Source organism: Remersonia thermophila, chromosome 2 (assembly GCF_042764415.1).
Source record: "Remersonia thermophila strain ATCC 22073 chromosome 2, whole genome shotgun sequence".
In the NCBI taxonomy this organism is placed as follows: domain Eukaryota; kingdom Fungi; phylum Ascomycota; class Sordariomycetes; order Sordariales; family Chaetomiaceae; genus Remersonia; species Remersonia thermophila.
In genome coordinates, this window is record NC_092218.1 from 3,030,156 (window position 1) to 3,049,811 (window position 19,656).

At 62.2% G+C, this 19,656-nt stretch overlaps 7 protein-coding genes across 7 annotated transcripts; 4 read left to right on the forward strand and 3 right to left on the reverse strand.

The window, feature by feature from the left end:
* Positions 1–1,260: 1,260 nt before the first annotated feature.
* Positions 1,261–2,710, forward strand: VTJ83DRAFT_2285 (uncharacterized protein; the record flags this gene model as incomplete). The annotated part of the gene is made up of 3 exons (XM_071008538.1): positions 1,261–1,630; positions 1,691–2,014; positions 2,082–2,710. 3 exons carry the CDS (start codon positions 1,261–1,263, stop codon positions 2,708–2,710), a joined length of 1,323 nt encoding a protein of 440 aa, XP_070868825.1.
* Positions 2,711–5,419: 2,709 nt separating this feature from the next.
* On the reverse strand, positions 5,420–6,415 carry VTJ83DRAFT_2286 (uncharacterized protein; the record flags this gene model as incomplete). The annotated part of the gene is made up of 3 exons (XM_071008539.1): positions 5,420–5,912; positions 6,256–6,332; positions 6,398–6,415. 3 exons carry the CDS (start codon positions 6,413–6,415, stop codon positions 5,420–5,422), a joined length of 588 nt encoding a protein of 195 aa, XP_070868826.1.
* Positions 6,416–6,924: 509 nt separating this feature from the next.
* VTJ83DRAFT_2287 (uncharacterized protein) lies at positions 6,925–7,806 on the forward strand (the record flags this gene model as incomplete). The annotated part of the gene is made up of 4 exons (XM_071008540.1): positions 6,925–7,290; positions 7,474–7,531; positions 7,609–7,672; positions 7,740–7,806. 4 exons carry the CDS (start codon positions 6,925–6,927, stop codon positions 7,804–7,806), a joined length of 555 nt encoding a protein of 184 aa, XP_070868827.1.
* Positions 7,807–8,043: 237 nt separating this feature from the next.
* On the reverse strand, positions 8,044–9,298 carry VTJ83DRAFT_2288 (uncharacterized protein; the record flags this gene model as incomplete). Its single annotated transcript, XM_071008541.1, has 3 exons — positions 8,044–8,862; positions 8,955–9,038; positions 9,131–9,298. The coding sequence occupies 3 exons, from the start codon at positions 9,296–9,298 to the stop codon at positions 8,044–8,046; spliced, it is 1,071 nt and encodes a 356-aa protein (XP_070868828.1).
* Positions 9,299–9,891: 593 nt separating this feature from the next.
* On the forward strand, positions 9,892–10,883 carry VTJ83DRAFT_2289 (uncharacterized protein; the record flags this gene model as incomplete). Its single annotated transcript, XM_071008542.1, has 3 exons — positions 9,892–9,986; positions 10,068–10,166; positions 10,229–10,883. The coding sequence occupies 3 exons, from the start codon at positions 9,892–9,894 to the stop codon at positions 10,881–10,883; spliced, it is 849 nt and encodes a 282-aa protein (XP_070868829.1).
* A 116-nt stretch (positions 10,884–10,999) lies between these two features.
* On the reverse strand, positions 11,000–16,972 carry VTJ83DRAFT_2290 (uncharacterized protein; the record flags this gene model as incomplete). Its single annotated transcript, XM_071008544.1, has 6 exons — positions 11,000–12,391; positions 12,461–13,929; positions 13,989–14,194; positions 14,254–16,622; positions 16,692–16,819; positions 16,885–16,972. 6 exons carry the CDS (start codon positions 16,970–16,972, stop codon positions 11,000–11,002), a joined length of 5,652 nt encoding a protein of 1,883 aa, XP_070868830.1.
* Positions 16,973–17,683: 711 nt separating this feature from the next.
* On the forward strand, positions 17,684–19,627 carry VTJ83DRAFT_2291 (uncharacterized protein; the record flags this gene model as incomplete). The annotated part of the gene is made up of 1 exon (XM_071008545.1): positions 17,684–19,627. The coding sequence occupies one exon, from the start codon at positions 17,684–17,686 to the stop codon at positions 19,625–19,627; it is 1,944 nt and encodes a 647-aa protein (XP_070868831.1).
* Between the last annotated feature and the right edge of the window lie 29 nt (positions 19,628–19,656).

Genomic DNA, 19,656 nt, shown 5'->3' on the forward strand with positions numbered 1-19,656 from the left:
CCGCCCATCGATCCCACCGGTCAGTTCAGCCATCTCACCGGCGCCGCTGTAGAGGAATAGAATCTGGTAGAGACGAAATCGAGTTTCCTGGATCGGCCAGTATTCCGTGTATCGGCCCACCAGACCACCATCGAAGTCCGACCCCAGAGTGCTAAGCACACCAGTCGTTTCCGACACAGCTGGCATCTTCGACCACTCGTCCTCTTGGCGCTACATTCTCACGCCGTTCGCACCACGCTTCCAACGTTCTCACCTCAACCGGGCCTACGGTGCTGTCTGCAGGTTCAAAGGGCTGAAACTCAGCCACCTAGATGGGCCAGAAACTGCTCATCCTCCCTGCCGATCCCTGCCTGTCCCGCAGTTTCGACAATAGAACTGAACCCCCGTTTGAAGCTTGAAGCCAGCCCACCACAGCAGCAGTGTGGACGCTTCATCTTATCCCTTGTGGGAGAAGCACTCAAAACCACCGAATCTTTTCGGGGCTGCGCCCAGGGGGCAAGGTTTACCCGTGCGGCTCCTGGGACTCCGTTAACCGGACTTTGCATGTAAGCCCGGCGTCAAGGCATCAACCCCACGCTCTCAACCCCCCCCCCCCCCCAAAAACCGGGCCGCAGAGTGGTGTATCACCGTCCAGCATCCAGCATCCATCTCCCCACGACACCACTCGAGTCCGCACCCGCAATCCCACGGATTCAACCATCTCATCGAGACTCATCCGGGTTCAAAGACCCCTAATCTTGAAGTCATTTGCGACATTTCATCAAGACAACCACCCCGGGCTCCCGCAAGGTTGCACGAGAGCTTCCAAAAACAGCAGCAGCGGGTTCCCCTGCTTCTACCTGCCCACAACCAACCGACTTGGAGCAGTTCCAAAGTTCGGAGTGTGAGCCGTGCCTTCAAGGAGGCAACCGGCCTACCTGTTCTCATCCTTCGGCTCCACTGCGAGCTCCCTGGGTAGTTCGCTGGAGGATTGATTCCCCTTTGCGCAGCGACCCTTTCCCCACCATTGAGCACCAGCTCACCGGCCCCTTTGAGACTCTTGACGAGCGCTCACTGAGGATCGGGGAGGCAGCAATACGTGCGACGACAATCAAAATCAACTCCAGGAGACGAAACTCGAAACCACGAACGCGATTCGACCCAAAACGTGCGCGATAACAGCGTGCTCACCTCGGATTATCCGCCTACACGACGTCAGAGACGGCCCTCACGCCTCCATAGGGCATCGTTGACCGTTCTGTTGCGATTCGGAGTTGTTACATGGCAGCTCTTGCTCAACCGCCATCAAAATCCATCCTCGACCGCTGGCCGTCAGACAAATCTTCCACCGTTTCCGTACCACGGACGCAGCCCATGACAGATATCATGTCTTATCAATATCCCCCGCCGCCCGCGAACGGCGCTGACATGGACTCCGCGGGCTACGTGCCCAACTATTCCATCCAGCCTCATGGGCCGTCGGGAATCGAGGCGACTCCTCGAGACCGCTCCGAGCTGAGGCACTCCATCTCGACACCCGTCGTCGGTTCATCGCAGAGCCCGCAACAGTCATCATCCATGACAGGCCAGGATCCAGGCGGCGAGAGAAGGAGGAACAAGCTGGGCTACCATAGAACATCGGTGGCATGTGGTAAGTTTCACCCCAAATGAGCCGGTTGTTGGGATGGAAAAGTGCTGAGACGCGCATCAGGTCACTGCCGTCGCCGAAAGATTCGCTGCGTCCCATCGCAAAACGACGTCCAAGGCCGGTGCATCAACTGCATCCGCTTGAAGAAGGAATGCAGCTTTTACCCTGTGGATCAGCAGCCGCCCATCGACACGAGGCAAAAGTCGGCGCCGCGCTCCTCCGTCGGCCCCAAAGGTCCCTCCACCTCCTCGTCCCCAGCGTTGCAATCCGGCCTTCCGTCCGACATGCAGGGGCAGCCGTCTTATTCCCACCTGGCCATGCCACCCATCCAGAGTATGGCGCCGCCTTTGAAAACCCCTGGGAGCGACAGCTATCCCCATCCCAAGCGTAAGTCGCTGGTCTCCTGTCTGAATCCGCTGGGTGGTATTTGGTTTGCTGAGCCTCCTTCCACCAGTGCCCTCGAACGCGACAGCCGGACGCCCGTACGAGTATGGGCAACAGGGAGTGGCAAACTGGATGTCGACCGACGCGAGCCCTAGTTCGTCTAAGCCCGGTGACATGGGCGCCAACTGGAGGTCGTATGCGACCGATTCTCCCCTGACGCCTGCCTTCTCCCCCTACACCCCGCACGGTCCTCCATCAGCATGGTCGACGCCGGTCGGCTCGGAGTCGTCGTCGAGGGACGACGTTGCCTGGTCGTCATCATACCCTGCGCCTCCTCCCCGATCAATGTCGTTCGGTGCGGATGGTATGGCCGGGACCCAACACTTTCCGCCCATGTCGCAGGCCAGCGGTGGTTCGACCCGCCCGTATGATCGCAAATCGGGCCCGGTCTCTGCGGACTTGTATCCACCAACCGTTGCGACGACAATTCCGGGGATCGACACGATTCCGGGAACCACGCTGAGCCAAAGTGTACCGTTGTCAGCCGGTGCGGTTCCTCCGTCGGGCTATGCGTCGTGGTCGCAGTCATACCCATACCAGAAACCTACCGAAGGCTATGGCGGATGGTACGGAGAGTCGGGTGACCATCCCTCGTCGACGCCGGCGCATCCCATGGCGAACGCCTTTTACGGTCGATAGGCGGCGGGGTCTTGCTTTTCGGGGTGTTCAGTTCGGGACGCGTTGGCCAGTGGGGAGTCATGCGCCGTCATTTATTGATTGCGCTGTTGCGGTCATGACGGTTTTGAGCCTTGCGGATCTGGCAAGGGGAGGAAATCGCCTGCGGCAGGACAAGGACAACTTTCCCAATCGGTCAAGTATGGGACGATGCAGCTTGCTGATTCGGTAATCGAGCATGGCCGCTATGTTGCCCCCTGGCCAGATCGGGAGATCCGCGACGCCTGACGCGACGCACGAGACACCACTTGTGTGTCCGGTTTTGTCGAATTGCAGACGGCTCAAACAAGCTGCTTTGGCTTGGGTTGGACGAAGTGCGACATCGCTGCTCACGATGGACTTGGGGCTCAGCAATGATGGGTCACTGGATTGCCAGTTGCCTTCAGCGCAGTCTCAACTTATTACAATCGTCGCTGCAACCTCTGACACGACGAGACCGGTCGAGATGGAGCCTCTGCCTCTCTCCCCTTCTTCAACCACTGGACCTCCGCTCCCTGGACGACTTTGGCTTAATATGGTGGCTTCTTCGCTTCTTTTACCGATCTTCATCGGTTTTACATGGTTGAATATTGAATTTTACTCACGACATCCCTCGTGACGAGCACGTTAAAAGGAGGATTACGAACGGACCCCAGGTATGAAATGCGGAGGACAGATACGCCGGCACTGCGCGGGCACGGGGGAGCGGATGGGACGGGAGTCCCCACTTCTCCCTGGTCAAGCCGGGCCCGGGGAAAATGTGGGCCCGGGTCCTCCGCACTCGGGGTGCGGAGCCCCGGCCGTCCCGTCACCCGGTCCGGTGTGGGGAAGGCGTTCCGGTGGGAGTAGAAACTTTGCTTGTGCTGGGATGGAATGACTCCTATGAAATTTGTGTGGACTAGATTGGGATCTGGCTGGCTTCTTTGTTTTGACACTTTGACGAAGAGAATGTAAAACCTGATTTTTTTTTTCGATTCTTTAAACCTTTGTCTTTCTCAGGGACCCTTCACCCATGCTCTTTTCTATTCATCTTCGTTTTGTAGTCGGATATTCTGCCATTATGTTTCATGTACTTCAACTGGTGTGCTCTGGAGCTCAGCTCTGAAGAAAATTTCAATGATCTGTCGAGCTACGTAGGAACAGAGCAATTCTCGTGGTAGGGAAAGGCAACGGGTGGCAGAGGGAGGCATGAGTACGCAGTACTACTACATTGGTGGCTTGCGGTCTGCAGCGACGTGGTGGCGTTCGAGATTCCTGTCTCGGAAATGTGCAGGGGGGTGTCGACAAGGTGGGTGGCCGCCGTATCCGCTGACAGGTTTTGAAAGGCAGCCGCCGAACAACCCTAAACAAACCGGAACTGCAGGAATCGACTACTGCTTGGGTGCGTCGAGTACAGCGTGCTTAGGAATATAATGGGAAGTCTCGCTCATACCTTGGGTGGTATACATGAAGCCATATAGGTTCATCAGCCGATACCCCACTGCTTCTAGAAGCCGTGCAGCGGGGAAGCAGCGGACGTCCTAGGAGGTACGTACCTCTAGTAGGCGACGTAACGGACGCGGGCCGGCACACCGGATCGAAGTGTGTCGTTGCCAGCATGGCCAATGCTTACCACCTGAGGAGATGGCTCGCTTGACCGGGGTCATTGTCTATACTTGAAGTCCTTGGGATGGTAGTTCCATTGGGAGTTAGGCAGACCCATTCGCCTGGGCTGACGTGCCTTTTACCAGGGCTCCAGCGGGCGCCGCAGCCGGTGGACTCCTCAAGGAAGAGGCGGCATCCGCTACGTCACACGAGAGATCCTGTCAACAGAACACATGCTGAACTGGCGCCGAGCGAGGGGGAGCCTTGACTTTCCGCCGCATACCACCGTACCTACCTTGCCAGCCAGCCAGGCAACGGAGGTTGTATCCGCCTCCCGCGGGAACTGGCCTGAGAAGCTCTTGTTGGACGGCGCCCAGCGGCCGCGCGCCATGCGGCCCATCACACATGTGTGCTCGGAGCGGAGCGGTGGCGTTTGTGATCCGTTGCTGCATGCTTGCTCTTATTCTGCTACAGGGAGCCGGCCACGGGAAGCTTGGTGGGTGCAGGTGCTGTAGGAAAGCGCAGCAGGATGGCGTGCCGGCGCCGTGGTGTGGTTGGTTGTGATGCGCTGAGAGGTTGAGCTGGTTACGGAGGGTTCCAAAGGGCTGCTGGTAGCGAGTGGTGTTAATATACTTTACTATAGACTTGTGGTCAATGTGGGTTAAGTTTAACAACGCGGGGCAACATACCGTGGCATGCGGAGCTACCTTGGCGGGTCTCAAGGGATAAATATAGACAGATCCGCAGGATGGCAAGTTAGATGCGTTTAAGGTCGCCACTTCGGATCTCAGGCCCGGGTACGTAAAGGGGGGGAGGCGAGCGATCCAGAACAAAGTTTGTTCGGGGGGGGGGGGGGGGGGGAGTGGGTAATCATCAGAACAGGCACAGAGAGTGGATGAGGGTGAAGCCCCAAGACCGTACAGGTTCACCTATCCGCAAAGGCAGGGTTGACCAGGGAAGCAATGTCACATGCAACCTTTGGCAGCTCGTGATGTCCTGACCAAACGCAGAGAAGTAGAAAGTCCCCAAAGCTATCCAATCCAACGGCTAGAACCAGCGCCCCCCCCCCCCCCCCCCTTGCCTCTGAAACGTTGCGCGCGATCTTGTTCTCTACTCGGCCAGCAGCCATATCAGCACCAGCAATGCGACGTAGCTGAGCAAGCTCAAGCCGACCAAGAGCCCGACGCTGTTCCCGCTCGTCCTGAACTTCTTCTTGACCACCACGACCTGCCTTCGCCTCCCACCGATGGAGGCGCCGCCAACGCTGCCGCGATTGTGCACCCCGCTCCCCGCGTGATTCGCAGCGGCGGGTTCAGCACCCGTCGTCACCGCCCCGTCGCCGCCCCCAGGCGGACCCTCGGGCTGGGGCGGCTCGCGGACGGTCGTCTCCTCCTCGGTTTCAAAGAACATGCGGTTGCCCTCGTAGCGGCGGTAGACGGCGATGAGCAGGACGCAGGCGCCGTAGCAGGCGAGCAGGGCGCCGATGGGGTAGAACTCGGAGGTGAAGATTTTGAGGACGACCAGGGCGAAGGAGAACTGGCTGAGGGCGGTGCGCATGTAGGCGCCCTCAAAGGTGCGCTGGGCGGCGCGGGCCTCTACGAGCCTGGTGGTGGTGGTTGGGGCATGGTGAGCAAGCGAGCGAGGGATATTGCAGGACGGGAGCGGATGAGATGGATATGGGAAGAGAGGGAGGAGCAGAGAGGATGGGGGCTTGGAGAAAGGAGTATGAGAGAAGGAAGTGTTTCCGTGAGAGCTGCATCGGCAGTGATGGTTCATGAGAGAGATGAGGAGGAGCCATGGGAGGCAAGGGGAGACGGCTTGTAATTCAAGGTGACAAGATTTGACTATCTGAACCCGAGACCCGGGCCTTGAATGAGGCAGCTGTGAAGAAGGATGCGCGATGAACAAGCGAAAGGCATAAGAAACTGATTTCTCAAACCACTCACTCTTGGCTGGTCAGGACAACCGACCGAGCACGGTGCAGTCTCAAGCGCAGCCGATCTTCGGGATACGGGTGGAACGCCTGCCATCATGATATGCCCGTCAACTCCGATGTGTCTCACAGGGGCGTGTGCAAGAGTTCCATACCTCGAAAAACGAAGCCATGGTGAGAAGCTGATGAATCAGCGATGTAGCATTACGGATTCTACGAGAGACGGTGAGCGCGGCGCGACGCAGCAAGAGTCTCGGTCCGAGTTGAAGTAGGGAGAGGAGCGGACGCTGGTTGAGCGACTTGCATGATTTCGCCATCAACAGCCACAATGACGGGTGGTAATCCAACCCTAACCCTCCCTCAGATCTTGGCGCTGGTTTCGGGTGGGTCTCACCCCCTCCGGGACCCTCCCTCGCTGATTGGGCGGAGCTCCAGCTCAGCCTTGCGAAGCTGCCATCTGGACCTGCAGCCTTGTCAATTGAAGCTTCGTGGCCGCTTCGGTTGACCAACGACCATCCCTCCACCCATCGTCACCCGCATCCGCCGTCACATCCACAGGAACGAGCTCGATACCCACCGCACGCCGCAATCTGATTTGAAAGCCTTGTAGCGATCCCGACTCCCAAGCTACGACAAAACAAGACAGTTCCGGACCCGACGCCGACCGCGCGCATCCCCCACGATGGCGCCCAAGCGAAACGCCGCGGCGGCGGCTGCTGCTGCTGCTGCCGCCAGCTCCGCGCCGGCGACGACCACCGCTTCTTCCACGTCCAACACCTCGGCCACCACGAGATCCAAATCCCCAGCACCCTCCACAGCCGCCGCCGCCGCGTCAACCACCCCGGCGCCCACCCCGGCCGCCGCTCCGACCAGCAGCAGCCGGGGATCCGCCGGCCAGGCCCAGTCGTGGAACAAGATCGTGGGCAACGTGTTCTCGCACTACCTCTCGACGACGCCGCAGCGGACCAAGCTGCTGGACGCCTTCATGGCGTTCCTGGTGGCGGTGGGCGCGCTGCAGTTTGCGTACTGCGTGCTGGCGGGGAATTACGTACGTCCTTCCGGGCCTTTCCCCCCCCCCCCCCCCCCCCCCTCCCACCGGGGCGGCTGCCCCGCCTTTCCGCCGCGAGCCGAGGAGTTTTCTTTTCGGTCATGCATTGGGGCGGGGCGGGCGGTTCAAAGTGCAATGGGGTCAAAGATGACGATGATGCTGACGCGCGGGGGGGGACTATAGCCGTTCAACGCCTTCCTCTCGGGCTTCTCGGCCACGGTGGGCCAGTTTGTCCTGACGGGTGAGTCGGATGCTCCGCCCCAAGCCCAGAACGTGGATCGATCGGGCCAAAGGTGCTGACGCAAGCTACAAAAACAGCATCGTTGAGGATCCAGACCACCGAGGCCAACAAGAGCGACTTCCCCGCCGTGTCTCCCGAGCGGTACGTGGCTGTTTCCAGGATGCCTGCGATCCACCCGCACGCCGATGCTAATCGTCTTCGCACACAGCGCCTTTGCCGACTACGTCGTTTGCAGCCTGATTTTGCACTTTTTCTGCGTCAATTTCATCAACTAAGGGGGGGATCCGGGGTGGGTTTTGGTCCAGGAGAGGATGGGATTTTGATAGGGGGGATCCGTTTCACTGTTCGTTTGCTGTGATACATCTTTGGGACTGTTTATTATAAAACTTGCGGAGGGAGTTCTTGCTCGTCATTGAAATTCATGGTTGCGTCTGCTAGCAAAGAGCTTTTCCCCCCGCGAAAAATGGGATGGACGGAAGGGTTGGTTGCATGCCTCATCCCAAGCGGCCACATCATGACGCATCTCTCCCCCCCTCCTCGCAGCCTCGCTCTCCACCTCCCTCCGTTGCTTGTGGTGGAGGTGGGGATGCAACTCCCGCCCTCGGCGGCCCGCCTCTCGGGGGCCCTCCCTTGGGCGGCGGCGGTAACGGCGAGCTCGTGCGGCTCGGCGCCCTATCCAGCTCTCTGCTCTTCTTCTCCCCCTCCTTGAAATAGTCGTCCATCAAGTTCGGCGGGCCATGGTGATGCGCCCGCTCCTTCTTCTTCCCCCTCGGCGGTGGTGCGGTCACGGGCGCAACTTGCGCGGCCACCATCTGCGCGGGCACGAGCAGGTCCGCCGGCTCCGACAGGGGCGGCGAGGGCCCCGTGGCGACAGGAGCACCGGCCGAGGCACCGGCAACCAAATCCGTATCAAACATGGTCTCCCCGGGCGCGTTGACGGGCTCGCTCAGCGGAGCGGGCAGGCGATGCAGCGCGCCGTACCCGAGCACGCACCCCAACGCACCCTCGCCGCCCCAATCCCGGCTCGGCTGAATCGTCACCTCGCGCGTCACGTCGTACTCGTGGTTGTATACGTACAGCCGCAGCGGGCGGCCGATGTGGTCCTCGACGAGCTCGCTCAGCCCGCCCTCGCCGTGCAGCACCCCCTCGGGCGTTCCCAGGATGTAGTCGCTGTAGGGCAGCAGGCCGGCGGCGTCGGCAGGCGAGCGCGGGGGCACGTCGAGCACGTGCCAGATGTTGGACACGACGGAGACGGGGGTCCATTGGAGGGTGAGGCCGAGCGTGGGCTTCTCGGCGGGAACGGGGATGTGGAGGGCGCGTGTGCGTTGACCCTGGCGAAGGGGACAGGGAGGGGAACGGGGTCAGTGGGCGCGTTGCTGGCATCGAGGATGTTGGAGGGAGATGGGGGCAGGGCGGACGGTACCTTTGCGCTCCACAGGCCGAGCATGACGGAGGCGCCGGCGCAGTTGCGCACCTCCTGGGCGAAGAGGTTGGGGTCCGAGTCGTCCTGTGCCCCCGCGTCAGCAGCGTGCCGAGGGCGGAGAAGGGTGGCTGAGAAGAGCAGCGCGCTCGCCATTAGAGAAGGGTCAAATGCCGTACAATCACGCGGCCGTTGATGCCAACAACAAAGTCGAACCATGGCTCGATGGGCAGGTCCGGGTTGGTGTTGCGCAGGACTTGGAACCCAAACGCCCCGGGCTTCTCCTTGGCGGCGGGGCCAGGTTCGCCGTCCAGGCGTGAGATGAAGCGGTTGAGGGCGTTGAACATGACGAGCCAGCTCTGGGACGGAGGTGGATGCGGGCGGTGTTGGCGGTGTTGGCGGTGGTTGGGGTGAAGAGGAGCGAAACGATCGCTCGCGATGGTGGTGTTGGCCTGTCTCGGTGTCACAGCAACGTGTTGTTGCTTCCCGTCGTGGGGGGGGGGGGGGGGCCGTTTCGGCTGTCGCACCCAGGAATGCGCAACCGTGGGGCCAGAGCTTCCCCAAAAGCCCCACCACCACACCACGCCTGCCGAACTGTGTGGGGCCCGGGCGGCCGTTGTTGGTGGGTCGCCGTCCTGACTTTCGCAGCTGGGGCTTGGCAGGGACGGGTTTGGCATGTCCATCTTGGGGATCGACCCAAGTAACGTACATAGTTAACGAACTACGGTGTACAACGGTACCTTACCTTACCTTACCTCCCTCCCTCCCTCCCTGTATGTTGACTTTTTTTTTTTTTTTCTTTTTTTCATCACCAGCTGCGGCAACGCATGATGCTCACAAGTGAAGAATCTCATCTTGCTTGTCAATCTCAACAATCTCAAGGACTTGGTTTCTGGCCATCTCTCTACCTGTCTCTATTTGACCTGCTTTGACACTCATCATGGCGATCCGACCTCTGGAAGACCAGCTGCCTCTGCCCGAGGACGAGTGCCTTCATTTCACCGAGGAGAGCGAGGTTCCGCCAGAACTTAAAAAGCAAGCATCACCACCATGGCGGGTCTCGCCATAGGCCAATGCCGCCACCAGATCGCAGGAAAAAGCTAACACCAACGCCAGATACTGGCACCAACGCTACTCCCTCTTCGAGTGGTACGACTACCGCGTCTGCCTCACCCACGACGCCTGGTTCGGCGTCACCCCTGAGGCTGTCGCCCAGTACGTCGCGTTTTCCCTCACCCCCGGCTCCGTCGCATCCTCCCGCTGACTCCTGACGCCAGCCGTATCGCCATGGACATGCCCTCCCACAGCCTCTCCAACCCTCCCAAGGACACCATCGTCGACCTCTTCGCCGGCGTCGGCGGCAACACCATCGCCTTTGCCCTCTCGGGGAAGTGGGACCGCGTGATCGGCATCGAGCGCGATCCAGCCACCCTCGCCTGCGCCCAGCACAACGCCAGCGTCTACGAAGTCCCCGATGGAGTCATCACCTGGGTCCTGGCCGACAGCCTCGACTACCTGGCCCGGATCAAGCAGCTGCAGCAGCAACATCGCGGGGCGACGGGCCGCAAGGAGAGCCATAGCGTCGACCCGGCTCTGCACCTCGACGTCTCCCGCACCGTGCTCTTCGCCTCGCCTCCGTGGGGCGGCGTCAACTACCGGGACCAGGACGTCTTCGACCTGAGCACCATGAGGCCCTACAGCCTTGAGACGCTCCATGAGGCGTGCCGGCCCATGGAGCACGCTCTGTACCTGCCGCGGACGAGCGACATGCGCCAGATCGCCAAGCTGGCGCCCAACGACGGCACAAAGCTCGAGGTCGTGCAGTACTGCATGGAGGGCGCGAGCAAGGCCATGGTCGTCTATGTGCCGGCCGAGGAAGAAGCCTCTCATCGGCCGGAAGGGGTGAAAAAGAGGGCTCAGAAAACTCCATAGGTATCGCTTCTTTCTTTTCTCCATGCCATTAAGTCCGCGTCGTCGAAACCGAATTAGTACCCTCCGTCCTACCCTGCCATCCCACAACAACATCCTGCCTGCTCCCGGCGGCAAGCCTACAACCCCCTAACAATGGTCCGCTCGTCAAACACATCCTTCACCAACGCCACAACGCACCCCTCCCAATCCACCGGCGCCATGGCGTACGTCGACTCGAACGCGTAGATGCTCAGCTGCGCAAAGAAAGGCCGCAGAACCTTGGCCACCAGCTCGTCCTTCCTCTCCATGCTCACCTCGTCGCTGATCCCGCCCGGGAACCCCAGCAGCGGCCGCCGCAGCGGGACCGACAACGGGCCCCCGCCAGGCGCCTGCATCCCGCCTACCGCAGCCACCGCGCCGGTTTCCATGACGGGAACGGTAGGCGTTGCGCCTCCGACCAAGCCCGCGGCCCCGAGCTCTTCGCACACGGCATCCACCAGCGCCACGGGCTGGTACCCACCGCCGACGGCAAACTGCGGGTGGTACACGGCGTCGATGGTATCCGTCACAAACAGCCATTCGTGCAGCTGGAAATCGTCGGGCGCAACGCACACCAGCAGATCCAGCAGCTTGCACGCCTGCATGACGGACGCGTTCCCGTACGTGTCCGACGCGGTGCTGTGATCCGGCGCCACGACGCTCGCCAGCGCCGCGTGCAGCTCCGCGTTGACCAGCGGCCACAGCGGCGCGAGGTGGACGGGGCTCGTGCGCAGGACCAGCGCGCGGAGGACCATGTACACCTCTGCGCGCGTGGCCGAGGAAGGGGAAGAGGTGGCTGTGGCGCCCAGGAGCTCCGTCAGCTTGTCGGCAATGGCAGGCAGGTCGGTCACAAAGGTATCGGCGGGGCATGCCGCCACCAGGGTGGCGATCCGTCGCAGGTTGAGCTGCGTCCTGCGATCGGCCTCGAGGCGGGCCGAGGTGGCGCCGACGCCGAAGACGATCCCCGCTGTCGTGGGCGGGGTGAGGCGGGACAGGAGTTCCGGCATGCGCTCCTTGTCCGCCACGGCCCACTGGCGCAGGAGAGGTAGCCAGTCCGTGTGGGCGAGCCCGAGGCTGCTGGGGGCGAAGAAGCGCTGGTCGTTGAAGGCATCGGCGAGGTCTTTCTTCCAGGCCTTCTGGTTGTTCGGTAGCTTCGACAGCTCGCGGAGGAGCGCGAGCATCGTTGCCGATACCGTGTCCGGGAACGATTTGGAGCGGAGGGCCGGGGCGATGACGTTGGTTGAGATGGCCGCGGCGGCGGTGAGCACGCGGTCGTTCTCGACGAGGATTTTGGGTAGGTTGGGAACGATGCCGGCGAGGATGCCGACCACGTCATCGGCTCTCTCTGCCGGGAGCCGGACGGCGCCCCGCGAGACGGGTCGCGAGGGCTCGCTGGGACGCTGCTTCTCGGAGAGGGTGGCGGGGCCGGGGACCTCGAAGCTGGCGGGGCGAGTGGTGAAGATGGCCGTGAGCAGCCGCAGGAACAAGTCCTAAGGACAGGAGGGTTAGCCTGGTTGCACGCATGATGCAAGCCTGATGAACGTGGTAGAAACGCATACCGCCAGCTCCCGGCGCATCTTGCGCTGCTCGCCAAAGTTGGTATTGTCCACCTTCTCCCCCAGCACGGCCGCGAACTCGAGCAGGCTCGGCAGCGTCTGCCGGTGCGGGAACGGGTTGCCCAAGATGTCCTTGAGAAAGGCGGTGCAGTCCTGCCAGATCTCGTCCATGGTGTCGTCTTCCAGCGACCGCGTGTAGTCAACCAAGAAGATGACCAGGTCCGTGTCCTGCAAGTCGATGGTCAGGGTCGACCGGCGCGACGGATCCAATGCCCCCGGGTTCGTTCGGCTGTAGATGGCATTGAACAGGGCGGGCACGGTGTGCTTGGGCCTTGACCCATCCAGCGCAGGCAGCAAGTTGAGCACCTCGGCGGCCTTGGCCGCGTCCCCCGCATCCAGCGCTCCGCGCCAGATGCCAATCACCGTCTCGAGGCACTCGAGCGTCTCGGCCGCGAACAGGTGCTCCAGCAGCCGGCGGGCGCGGTTGCGCATGCGCAGCGACGTGTAGTTGAGCGAGGCGGCCGAGGCCGGGTCCTGCCCGGGGGCGTCGCCGCCCTGGCCCCACGACCAAATCGTAAAGCAGATGCGCACGGCGTCCTGGAAGGCCAGCAGCACCGTCAGCCGGTCGTTGGCCGTGGCGCTGCGCGTCTGGGCCGATGCGTCGCTCGAGAAGACGCCCGACACGACGCTGCCGAAGAAGCCTTGTGGCTGGTCCGGGCTCTTGACCACCTGGACCCTGGCCTCTTCAGCCAGGAGCCTGTCGTGTCCGCTGGCCAGGACCTGCTCGAGGCCGTTCAGCAGGGAGATGAGCGTGGCCTCTGGGCCGACGGAACCCTGCGAGGGCTTCTGGTCTGTGGACCGGAACAGGCCGCGGAGGCTGCCGAACGTGTTGCCGATCTGCCGGCAGAGGGTTTCCACCAGCGGGATCAGGACCTGGAACAAAGAGTCCGTGTAGAGCGGGAGGCACTCGGCCAGGAAGACGACCCAGCTGTCCAGGACAGGCCTGCTGCTCGGCGCGCTGAGGCCGGCCAAGATGCACTTGAGAAGGGCCGGCGGAGGCGGCTGCGGGATCACGAGGCGCTCGGTGGGAGGGGCTCGCGCGATCCTCGCCGCCGCGTCTGCGAGCGCCATGCGCTTCTCCTGCGTTGGAGAGCTGGGCGGCCGTGGAGGAACCAGCTCCCGGATTCGGAGCGAGGCATACACCACGTCCAGCAGCAAGACTTGCACGTAAGGGTCGGGGCCGCTCAGAGACTGTTGGAGCTTCTCGATCAAGACGTTCTCGAGATGGAGGTCCGCCAGCTGTTCGGCGAAGGGATTGAGGAGGATTTGGTGTAGCACCGTGAGGGCGGCCCGATGGAGCTGCGTTGCTGTCACTTCGGGCCCGTCCTCTCCTGGCGCCTTGTGATGCGCGATGCACTCGAGGCAGACGCGGACGAAACCATGTTGGAGCGTCGGGTCTGCATCCTCTGTCCCTGGCGAGCCTGTCAGCGCATATGCCGTTCGCATCGGGAGAAAACAAGGGCGGGCTTACCCTCTGGCTGCGGAAGCTTCTTGGCAAGCACAGCCCAAGCTGCCTCGGGGCACCAGCGGAGGACGCTTGACAGGGAGCGGACGTAGTAAAGGGCCAGATCGAGGTCGTCATCTTCGGAGTAGTCGGTCGGAGCGGGGTTGGATGATCGAGGTTGGGGTCTGAGGAATGGCAACTCGAAAAGCTTGGTGACGAAGATGTGGAAGAGCCTGGATGAGGGTTAGAAGACAACAGGTAGAGCTGCAAGCCAACAGAGATCGCTCCTTACTTGTCGACGCCGACGAGGCTGTTCAGCCACGTCTTGACGGTCATAAACAGCTGCGTCTTCTCATCGACTAGCGCATCCAGCATGAGAAACATGGGCCTCGTCAGCATGATGTCGTGGTGGTCGGCTCCTGTGAGGCGCGTCAACCCCTTGGCCTCGCCATTGGCAGCCTTGGGCCCTCTGCGCTCCGGGCCCGAAGAGTGATCTTGCAGCGTGTGCGTCCAGAGCACGATAAAACTTCGGCCAGGATCCGATGGACGCTTGGAGAAGGTGCCCATCGCATCGTGCTGCAGCATCAAGGAAGCTATCGCGGCTTCGATGTCGCGATTTGAAAGCCCCAGCGCGCTCTGGAGCAGCCACAGGCTGCGGACCGTCTCGACATGATACTTTGGCTCGGACGCCGAGAGGTACGCCCAGGCATGACTAACGAGCGGCAGGACAAGACCGGACAGTTCCAGCGCGGTGATCCTGTTGGCAGAGTGCATGTGCGTTGAGAGGGAGACCACGGTTGAGTAGGTGGTGAAGGGAACGGGATCGTCCGAGGCCAGGCGGCTGTGCATGGCGTCGAGTAGCCTCTTCGCATCAAATGATGTCGTGGCCGGCAGCTTCTCCAAGAGAAGATTAAGAACCCTGCTCTTTGCAGCCAGCTCCGGCCCTGGGTCTTTGCGGCTCAGCGACGTACAGGCGAGATCACCGGCCTTTTCCAGCAGGGCGTCGGCAAGCTCTCGTGCGGAAAACGGAGGCGAGGCAGCGTCAAGGTTGCCCTGGTCGTTCATGTAAAACGCCTTGATCTTCTTGAGCGTCCCGGCCTTGGACAGGGAACCCGCCGTCTCCGACCCGGCTTCGTCTTTTCCGCGCGCCTGTGTCGGGAACGCGCGCTCCGGCACGAGCTCCAGCAAGGTGGCCGCGATATTCAGGGCCGCCTCCGACAGGGAAGCGCCGAGAGGGTGGTCGCTGTTGCTCGCCTCTTCCATCATGCACAGGATGGCGAGGGCGGTGAGGGGTGCATGGATAGTGATCATCTCTTCTTCCCTGACATTAAAGTAGGTAAGGATGAAGCGGATCAGATCAATCTGTCTCCGCCGCTCTTGCGGAGAAGCTTCCCCTGGCCCGATTGCCTGCGCCATGAGAGCGAGCATCTCGCCGTAGATCAGGCCGCTCTCGACGCCGTCAAAGAAGACGCTGGCGCTCCGCAGAACCTCGGTGAAATCCGCCTTGGTCGCCGCCTTGGCCTTGAACTCCCTCACGCTGTCCACGACGGGGAGGAAGAGCTCAGGCACCACCAGGCCGCCAATCTCCCACCTGTCCATCAACGACAGGCAGATGCGGTACGGCCTGGCACGCTCGGCGGGATTGCCCCCGGCGTCCGACCTGACCATGGCCAGCAGCGCACGCACCAAGGGCCGCAGGCCGTACTCTGCAAAGTAGCTCGTCCTCGATGATAGTGCGTGGTGCGGAGAGGTGGGAGAATCCGGCGGCGCATCGTGCTCGGAAGAGGCCGATGGTTCCGGCCCGAGCAGCCACGACCACAGGCGCCTGTTCAAGCTCATGTCTCGCCGCACGGTCACGCTAACGGCGGCCCGCAGGAGAAGCTCCAGATCGCCACCCTTGGCTCGCGCCTGGAGGACATCCGAGTGCAGCGGGAGGTGGGTGACTAGGAGATCCAGAAAGCCGCGCTGGATAAGGAGCTGCTCGTCGGCCAGGCCAGCAGCGAAGCAACGTATGAGAAGCCCCGGCTCAGGCGAGGTGACAAGCTGAGCCAGCCTCCCGGCCGCGTCGTCCTTGGAGGGTGCTTCCCCCCTGGACGGCTCCGGGTGCTGCGGGCGGCCTAGCCGGGGAAGGGCCCGCGAAAGGTAGGCGAGGGCGCCGGTCCTGCGAGTGTGGCCGGTGATGGCGGCCAGGAAGAAGCACTGCCAAAAGAAGTCGTCCCCCGAGGAATGGACCTCGGTGATGTCGTCGCTCTCGGGCGGCCGGATGGCCGTCTTGAACCTCTCGACAAGCTTGAAGGTGCGGTCGAAATCCTCGCTTGTCTCTTCCTCGAGCCCCGGTAGCAACGCGAGCACCACGGATTTCATGGCAGGGCGCAAGGAGCGCGGGTCCAGGTCGACAAGGTAACGCTCGAGGAGATCGAGAAAAGGGGCGCGGACGGTGAGGGACGCAAAGGACAAGACCGAGGCGAGGCCCGGGAAGTAGAGCGGCAGGTCTCTGGACAAGCCGTCTTTGCCGATGACGGAAAATATATAGCTATAGACCTCGAGGGTCTTTTGGTGGACGCCGGAGGGGAGGGCGGGGTTCAGGCATTGCGAGAGTCGTTTCGCAACGATGGCCTTGGAGGGGATGGCCGACACGGAGGATGGGCGGGCTTGGAGAGCCTATTCGCGCGGAGCACAGCCCGTCAGGGTCAGCTGGGCCTCTCGAGCCGGGTCGCCGGGACGGCTCACCTTGAGCAGGCGGTTCAAGAAGGAAATATAATCGGCCCATTCCTGCAGGGCCGTATCGAAGAGCGAAAGGGCTCGGTCGACGCCGCTCGCGTACTTTCGGTAGTGCTTGTCGTTGGCCGGCGCATCGTCTGCCACGGTCAGAGAAAGGGAGGCTCCAAGGGACAGGGGATGAGACTCCGGTGGCAACCCATACCTCCCAGCTGGCCCATCCACTGGCGCGGACCGGGCGAGTCGCGGCCGGAGCTGTCGGGGGAGACGGAGCGGCCGGGCTCAAGCGCCATGGCGAAGCTGGAGTGGTCGCGGGATGCGCTCGTGTCCCGGGGGCATTGCCGGGGCGAAGACTGACTGGGCTATAGGCTTTTCTGCCAGAAGCGGCTTTGCTGCAGCAGTCGGACAGGCGTTGCGATGCGGATCGTGAGCGGGACGGCGAGAACGGCGTTCCAGGTTGCCCAAATGTTCAAGGCCGCGTCTTACAATGAACGGGTCGGTGGCAGCTGCAAGCTCTCGGCCCCACCAAACGCCAACCTGGACGGTTGCGACTTTCCGCTAAAACGCCGACGCCCCAGCCGCTGCGATTGGCGGGCTGCCCCCTCCCCCCCAAACGGGCCAGTCAGATCTGGGACCCGCGTACGTAGACAGTAACTACTGCCCGGAGGCGGGATGGATCCCATGTCGGGCGCTCTCTGTCGTCATTCGCATTCATTCGCCATCCATCGTCTCGAACAACCCCCTCCCCCACCACCACCACCACCACCACCACCACCATCACACCTCACCCTCACCCTCACCCATCCACCCATCCTCCTCTCAAACTCAACACGCCAAACGCAACACCACCGTCGGTCCTTTGGTGCCTCTGTCTCCGCCTCTGGATCCATCTCTGACCGGCATGGAACACGAGCACTCCAGGCTGACATGAGGAGGCGAGCCATGAACCGCTGAGCAACATCAGACAATGCCCCAGTCCAGCACCAAGCCGCAGCCTTTCGACAATGGTCCGGGAAGCGGAAGCTGAGACGACCAGCGATGGCCCGGCAAAGGTGACCCCGGATACGTCCGCTCCTCCTGATCCTCCTGATCCTCCTCCTCCGTCGCCGCCTCCTCCGCCTCTTCCTCCTCGTCGGATCCTGTCGACCGAGGGCGCCGCCCCATCCAAGCCAACCACCGCCGTTTCGTCCATTGACATCGCGACTCTGTCATTTCCCGATGGCTCCCGCGGCACCTTCACCGCCGCCACCCAAGCCGTGTCCACGCCGAGCGCCAGCGGATACGTGACCCCCAGCCGCGATGCCGCCGACCTGTCCGATGCCATGAGCATCATGAGCTTTGCGCCGACCATGCGGCCGCCTGGCGACCTGGCCAGCCTGGTGGCCGGCGGTCTGCACCGCAAGAGCCGCGCCTGGAACCTGCTGAGAGCCCAGGCCGAGGCGGTCCAGCCCTTTGAGAGCATCGAGCTGGGGGCCCCGGGCGACCTGGCCGGCTTTGAGCGCGAGTTCGACGACATCCCGGCCGACCAGCCAGACGACGTCAGGATGGCCATCTGGAAGTCCAAGATGAAGCACTACATGATCCTGTCCTCGGCCGGGAAGCCCATCTACAGCCGCCATGGCGACCTTTCTCTGGTCAACGGGTACATGGGCGTGGTGCAGACCATCATCTCCTTCTACGAAGGCGCCAACGACCCGCTGCTGGGGCTTACGGCCGGCAACGTGCGTTTTGTGATTGCCATTGAAGGGCCCCTCTACTTGGTCGCCATCAGCAAGCTTGGCGAGAGCGATGCCCAGCTTCGGAGCCAGCTTGAGGCCCTGTACATGCAGATCCTGTCCACCCTTACCTTGCCCAAGCTCCAGCACATTTTTGCCCATCGCCCGTCCACCGACCTGCGGAAGCCCCTGGAGGGCACTGAGTCCCTGCTGTCATCCCTCGCCGACAGCTTCACCCGAGGTTCGCCATCCACCTTGCTCGGCGCCCTGGAATGCCTGCGGCTTAGAAAGTCGCAGCGCCACGCCATCACCAGCGTGTTCCTCAAGAGCCGTAGCGAAAAGCTGCTCTACGGGCTCATCGTTGCCGGCGGGCGGCTGGTCAGCGTCGTTCGCCCGCGCAAGCACTCGCTACACCCCAGCGACCTCCAGCTCATCTTCAACATGCTTTTCGAGTCGGGCAACATCAAAGCCGGCGGCGGCGAGAGCTGGATCCCGCTCTGCCTGCCAGCGTTCAACAACCGCGGCTACCTCTACATGTATGTGAGCTTTTTCGAGGACGAGGGCGCCGAGACGGAACCGAACGCCCCCGCCGGCCACGCGGCGACGTCAGACGACATCGCCCTGATCCTCATCTCCCCCGACAAGGAGTCCTTTTACGACCTCAAGGAGATGCGCGATAAGCTTGCCGCCCAGCTCACCAAAGCCGGCCACCTCGCCATCATCCGCTCTGCCGCCCGCGAGGGCCGGCCTACGGTGCAATCCGTCGCCCCCGGCGCTCAGATTGCCCACTTCCTCTACAAGTCGCGCGCCAATGTGCAGTTTTGCATGTCATCTCTCGACGCCCTCTCATCGCCACCATCACCACCATCCCCTGGGATAACAACGACAACTACGACGACGACGACGACGACGACGACGACGACGACGACGACGACGACAACGACGACACCACCATCCACTGCTCCGGAAGCCCTTCTGACCCGCCGCCGCCTCATGACCCTCTACCACGATCTCCACGCCGCTGCCCACGCCAAGCACGCCCACCTGCGCGTGTTGCACGCCGTGGCCGACGATGCCGCCAGTCTGGCGTGGACCACGCCGGTGTTTGAGCTGTACTGCGTTGCGGGGCCGAACGTGTCCAGAGCCGCCATGGCCCAGGCCGCAAATCGGATTGCGCAGTGGGCGAGGAGGGAGGAGGAGAGGCTGTTCATCATTGGCGGAGGGGTGTTTTGAGGAATGCGTACGAAGGACGTCGAGGGGCG